The 6806-nt window shown below is 54.6% G+C and overlaps 1 protein-coding gene across 2 annotated transcripts in view; it reads right to left on the bottom strand.

Moving 5' to 3' along the window:
- The window catches only part of WBP2 (WW domain binding protein 2), a 6759-nt gene extending 6515 nt beyond the window's left edge, over positions 1–244 (bottom strand). Inside the window, exon 1 of one of the 2 annotated variants that reach the window (XM_006762758.2) lies at positions 127–244. In XM_006762758.2, coding sequence (XP_006762821.1) covers positions 127–185 — 59 coding nt within the window. In that variant the 5' untranslated portion in view covers positions 186–244. The remainder of the gene's footprint in view (positions 1–126) is intronic. The other variant, XM_006762757.2, reaches the window with a different exon arrangement.
- Positions 245–6806: the final 6562 nt, after the last annotated feature.

The raw sequence follows: 6806 nt of genomic DNA, 5'->3' as shown, positions 1-6806 counted from the left end.
ACCCCCTCCCCCCGGCACCGCAGCCCAGCAATCTCCCCTCCTCGGCGATTGTTTTGCCCAGCGCCCACCGCCCACACCCCTGTCGCCCTCCCTTCGGCCTTCCCGGATCTTGTGCAGCGTTTTCACCTCTCGGTGTTGTTGACGATCACTCCGCCGCCCTCCGAGTGATTCTTGTTGAGCGCCATAGTCTCTTGGAAAGGGGTCCCAAGACTAGCAACGCAGTGCGCTTGCGCTCCTCTCGACCCGCCCCTAGTGGCGTCGTTCGCAATAGAGTCAGCCAATCACAGCTCTCAGCCGGAGGCTGGCCCAACCACCTGATCCCGAGTGTCACGTGGTCAAAGAGTTTACATTCTCTCCCCCTTCCGCCTCGTTTCGCCTGCATCACAAACAACTTGAAGACTACATTTCCCAGAAGGCAATGCTCCCTCAACCTCTCCGTATACTAATGAAGGATGCATTCTGGAACTTGTAGTTTTCCAGACCACAGGCCTGGATGATTCACTCCCTTGCCTAACTAATTCTCCTGCGTACTCCCCACCTTGTGGAATGAACAGTTGGGCGCATCATAGGGGGAATTAAAAAAAACAAAAACCAAAAAAACTACTGGATTCTATTCTGGTCGGGGGCACATGGCTGGATTGCAGGCTTGTATCCCAGTTGGGGGCGTGCGGGAGGCAGCTGGTCAGTGATTCTCATCATTGTTTCTCTCTCTCTCCCTCTCCCTTCCTTTCTGAAATAAATGAAAATATATATTTAAAAAAAAAACACTGGGCACACAGAATGGGGGCTGTAATCTAAGTCTGGTGTGTGGCTCGCAGAAAAGTCACCTTACACGGGCATCTTCACTCACTCAACCAACATCACGGAGCACCTACTAGGTGACTTTACACCCGACTTGGATAGTCACTGAGCCATACACATGGAGTGCAAGACCCAGTCTCTGTTGCAGGACACGGCGGGTGGGTGGCTGGCAGAGAAGAGTCAGGAAAAACTTTCCCTTCATGACATCAAACCCAGACCCTAGCCCGGCCAGCGCGGCTCAGTGGTTGAGCCTTGACCTATGAATCAGGAAGTTACAGCTCCATTCCTGGTCGTGGCACACGCCCGGGTTGCGTATCCCCAGTAGGTGGCGTGCAGGAGCCCATCAATGATACTCTCTCATCCTTGATGTTTCTCTCTCCCTCTCCCTGCGCCCCCCCCACAACTGGCCTCCAGGTGGCACTGCTCCCTCTAGAATGTTCTGGCTTAGTGGTCCAGCCGTCCCCGCGGCGTCCTGGCTGGAAGATTTTAACCAGATTGAATGAAATTAGGCACAATATGGGGCCAGCAGCTTACAAAATAGGGCTGATTCGTTTTAGCTTGTGACCTAGCATTGGGTGGCCCTACTGGGCATCTGTAGTGAGTAAACTCCCCCACCTCGGGGGGATTTTTAAGGGGGAATGTGAGCATCTCATCCCGCGTGGAGGTGCTGGTGCATTATCTTAAGGGCTCAGAGTTTCATTCCGGGCAAACAGCTGGTTTCCTGACACGTGGTGGCCAGTCGCAGGGTCCACCTACTTAATTTAAACTTTTTTCTTTTTTAATCCTCACCAGAGGATATATTTTTTTCCCCTTTTTTTCACCAGAGGATAGTTTTCCATTGAATTTTAGAGAGAAAGTGTGGAAGAGAGAGGGAACGACAGAGAGAAATATTGATGTGAGAGAAACACATTGTTTGGTTGCCTCCTGCACAGCCCTGCGTTGGTCTGTGCTGGTCTGCTCTGGCACCTTCAGTGTTTTGGTTCTAGCCAGAGAATGCCATCTTTGGTGGAAAAGTAAAGTATTCTCACCGCCGTGGGGGACCAGGCTTACATAGACAGAAGTCCCTGCCCCTGGTCCCTGATTGGTCCATTCTCATGCGGATGAGGACATCAAATCCCAGGTTGTTGTTTCTCTCTGTTTTTTTTTTTTTTAAGATTTTTTCCCCCTGATTTTTATATTTATATATGGAGAGAGAAACACAGATGTGAGTCTGAGACCTCCGTCTGCTGCTCTCTGCATGCCCGCTCCCAGGGACCAAGCCCAAAACCTGGGCATGCTCCCTGAGCAGGAACCGAAGGTGCATGGGACGGCGTCCAATCAACTGAGCCGCACCGGCCAGGGCTTTTTCTTTTTAAAAGATCGTGTATTGATTATTAGAGAAAGAGGAAGGGAGAAGAGTCTAACATCCATCGCTGCCTCTTTCTTACAAGCAACCTTTTGGTGCACCACCTCCCAACGGTTTGCTTGGCCCGGAGGCCCTGTCCTGACTGGTCAGAATGGAGCTGATTGGTCAGTAATGAAGCTGATGGGCGATGGCTGTGCAGCCCCAATTGGATGGGGGAAGCCTTGGTCCTCCCAGTAGAAATAGGGTCCCAGGAGCTCGTCTACAAGGGCTGGCTCCGCTGGCAGGAGCACCTTGCAGGCAGGCAGCTCAGTGCTGGCTTCTCCCCGAAGCGCAGTTTGCGTGAGAGGCCCTGCTGCAGAGAAATGGCTTCTGGGCTCTTTATTTTATTTTATTTTTTTTGCAGCCCAGTTACCCACCAGGAGCCCTTTTTAGTAGCTATCTTATTTCTCAGGCTCTACACCAGTGGTTCTCAACCTTCCTCATGCCGCGACCCTTTAATACAGTTCCTCATGTTGTGGTGACCCCCAACCATAAAATTATTTTCGTTGCTACTTCATCACTGTAATTCTGCTACTGTTATGAATCGTCATGTAAATATCTGATATTCGGGATGTATTTACATTGTTACAAATTGAACATAGTTAAAGCATAGTGATTAATCACAAAAACAATATGTAATTATATATGTGTTTTCCGATGGTCTTAGGTGACCCCTGTGAAAGGGTCGTTCGACCCCCAAAGGGGTCGCGACCCACCGGTTGAGAACCGCTGCTCTAAACTAAAAGATAATATCATGGATACACAGTGCTGTGGCCACACTGAGGGCTCCTGACAGGAGGGGAAATGTGATAAAGAGGAAGTCGGAGTGGAAAGAGATAGCAGGCTTAGCGGATTCCGGCTTAAATGTCCAACTTTTGCAAGTTTTATACAAACACATCCTTAGGGCCGCTCCCCGGCTGTGGAGGGGCTGGTGGTCTCCAGCGCCCACACTGGCCGGCTCCAGGGCAGTTCATTGCTGATCCAAGTCTGCGGCCAAAGTCCCCGCCTGGGCCCAGGTCTCAGAACTCAGACCTCCCCCGCCTTCTAGTCCACACAGGCTCTACCTGTTTGCAGAAATGGCCCCTTGTTGTTAAGCTCTAAGTCCTCCTATTCTCCAGACCCAAGCACCTTGAGGTGTGCTAAGAAGGGGTGTGAGTATGCCTGAGAGACACTGCCCCCCACCAGGGCAGCCAGGTGGGGTCCAAGGTGAGAGGGCCCCTGGGCCCTCCTGACCCCCAAGCAGCTTCATCTCTTTGCCTCAGTGAGCAGAACAAGTATCATTTGTGCTGGACAAATCATCGCTGCCTTTGTGGCCGAGACCTCAGAAAGGTGGAGAAGCGGCGTGCCAGGTGGGCAGCTAGACTTGAGCAGAGCAAGGACGACGGGCCAGGTTCAGAAGGTCACCAGGGAGGAATGCCCGGGTGCCTAGCAACGGACAATTGTAGGGGGGACCTCGCCCCCAAGGGACCTTCCCTATCCTCACATACCTATGGCCATGGGCTTAGACCTCCTGACCTTTCCTCCCGAGAGATCACCTCTAGGCCTCAGCAGTATGTCAGCTCCAGGCCCAGAGAAGCAGCAAAACCAGACCAGCCACACCAAGGCCGCCCTCAGGACCAACCGCATTGACTGAGGACCCCTGACCTGGAGCCCACCACGTGCAAGGACACACCTGAAGGGCTGCTGAGTACCCTATTGGGTTCTTCCATTGGGACCTCCCCTAACATCTGCACCTTAAAACCCTGAGGACGGAGGACCTGTGCGCGCTCCCTCCGGGTGCAGGCCCTCCCCTCTCTACACCCACCCCTTCCTCGTCCCCCTTGCTCACTCCCAAGCTCCCAGGGCCCTTCCTTTGCCTCTGTAACTTGCTTCCTAAGCCCCTTTCTTCTAGGAACTACTTCTACCTCCGGGATTTACCCAGTGAATGTTCTCTTACAGCGCGAGTCTTGGCTCTGAATTCTTTCCCTGCCAGAACCCAGGTCCCGAGGTTGCAGGACCCAGGTGGGCTGACCCCGCCAGTCTCACACCCGGTCCCTCCCTGCTGCCGCCAACATTTCCTGGTTTTTAAACTTTGACCCACAGCAAGCAATGCATTCTATAGCGAGACCCATCACACGGTGCGTGTCTATACGTGCAAAGAAAGTAAAAATCAGCTGGACAAGCAAAAACAGCCTTGCAGTCGCCTGGCTGGGAGGGGAGACCCAGGGGAAGCCCCAGCCACGCTACAGGGACCTGCTTCTCCCGGGGTCACGCAGCAGCGGTCAGGGGTCAGGAGGACCCCCTCCCTCAGCGACTGCTGCTTTCTTAGCAGAAATACCCCAGGCAGGCGTGGCAATGCCTCACCATTAGGGGGTGCCCCATGCTAACCACTAGCCTCCTGACGGCACCCCATGCTCCTTAATCCCACTGCTTCGAACCCCTGCTCAGGGCCAGCAGCCCCCCAGGACCGGCCTGGCCCTCGCTTCCTGTGGACCCTGGTCAGAACCCTCCAGAACCCACACCTGAGTAAGACCACTGCCCGCCTCCCGCTGGTTGGGCGCGGGCCATCCTGGGGTGAACTGTGCGGGAGCTACCACTTGGCCAGAGGAGACTGGGCGCCTGACCAGAGACAGCTGGGTGGGTGGGGAGCTCATTCGCAGAAACACCCTTCATGCCATGAAGGTTTATCTAAAAATTGCTTAAGCGTTTAAGTGCTTAAGCTATTTTCCCCCAAAAGGAGACTGAATTACATCAGCTAAAAAAGAAAAAAAAAAAGATGTGCGTTTGGGACAAGTTTTATTTTATATCGTACTCCAATATTCTCTGTTCTACTCAGTTATTTTAACAACTTGCTAATTGTTAAGCACTGAATAGGTTTTGCAATCCTGGTCATGAAAGCCCCCTTCCCATTCCAGAAGAAAGGCAGGTGTGGGGGGGGCGGGAGGGAGAGGGAGAGAGAGAGAGAAACATCAATGATGCCAGAGAATCATGGACCAGTTGCCTCCTGCACGCCCCCTACTGGGGATGGAGCCTGCAACCCAGGCATGTGCCCTTGACCGGCATTGAACCGTGACCTCCTGTTCATAGGTCGACACTCAACCACTGAGCCACACTGGCCAGACAGGGTCATTTTTCAGATATGCCCTTTGTTTACCCTTCACGTGGCAGGAGACTCAGGAGATTGAAGGGCGTTTCCCGGACGACAGCAGGGAGCTACAGCCAGGATTGCCGCTATCACCAGCCAGCCAGTGTGCTGAAGGCCTGGGACAGACTCTCCGGTCTTGCCAACACTTCGATTCCAGTCTCCTGGCCTCTAGACAGCGTGACAGTAACCAGCCCTTGTTAAACCCCCCAGTTTGTGGCGCTTCGTTATGACAGCCCCAGCCGACTCCTGCGGTGGGTTTGGAGCAAAAGGACAACCGTTAGGTGCAGTCTCCAAGCCTTGCTTGGCCCAGGGGAGAAGGAGGCTGCCATTCAGGACCCTCGGGGCTGGGACAATGGGTATCTCAGTAGCTGCCCCAGGGGCGCTTCAGGGAGGACCACCCGGAAGGGGCAGCTGAGGTCTGAAGGGCAAGGAGGAGCTGGCAAGGCAAGAAGGGTGGGCTGGGGCTTGGACTGGGGGGCCAGTGCTCCCCAGGGGGCCAGCCTGTAGGAAGGAGAGGGAGAGGCGTGAGGGAGGCAGGCCGTTCTGCAGGGACGGAGCCCGGTCAGGATTCTGGACTTTTCCTAGGAGCCATGGGAGGCCACGGCAGGCTTTCAGACTTGAAAGTGTGAAGTCACTGTAATTTAGGTGAGAAATGGGTTTAAGGAAAGAAAAAAGAGGATGAGAGGGGCCGAGGCAACCCCATCTGGCATCTTTCCAGGGAGATGGAGAGGAGCACCCCCAACTCTGGGAAGGACGACCCAGAACTTGCAGGGAGGGGCCCAGGCCCCCAAACACCTCTCCGAGGCCCTCCTCCCCTGGGCGCCCTCCACGCGGCTCCGCAGGGCTGGCTCCCGCCTCTTCCTGGCTTTCGGGCCTTTGGGAGGCGCAGAAGTGGAACCGGACAGCAGGTCCGTGTAAACACTCCGCCGCGGACTTGCTCAGAACAGGCCTTGCCGCTACGTCTGGGGAAATTGAACTTGACAGAGCAGGGAGGTCTGGACCGGGAACCTTGGGTGGGGCTCATCTCCATAGCAACCAGAAACAGCTCCAGCCAGTGCCCTGGCTCTGCCTCCTGATGGAGAAGCAGGGACTTGTGTTACCGAACATGACCCGCCCGAAATAGCTCCCCTCCACCTCACCAGGGCCCCTGCTGGCAGCTGCCACTCTGCCCACAGCTCAGCCCGCTAACAGCCGGATGGCAGGACGAGGAGGGTGCCCGAGTTTCTCTCTCTCACTGGCTGCGTGAAAGCAATCCGGTGCATCCAGAGTGAATTGGCTCCGGAACCCTCAGGTCTAAGAAATGCCAATTTTGGTCTTTTTCCTAAATAAAAGCTTATTAGGAGCTGCCCTTTGTCAAGAGGGTAAGACATGCGACCCCAGGATCTCTAGAGGTGGTGCTGGTGTCTTCCCTCTAGTAGCGAGGTAATCTGTCTGTCCTGGTGTGAGCTCCATCGGCCCCTTGTCGGAGAGCCCTGGGGCATAGGCTGGGCTGGGGGG

Source organism: Myotis davidii, unplaced genomic scaffold (assembly GCF_000327345.1).
Source record: "Myotis davidii unplaced genomic scaffold, ASM32734v1 scaffold539, whole genome shotgun sequence".
Classification (NCBI taxonomy): Eukaryota; Metazoa; Chordata; class Mammalia; order Chiroptera; family Vespertilionidae; genus Myotis; species Myotis davidii.
This window is presented reverse-complemented; position numbering and strand designations above follow the sequence as displayed.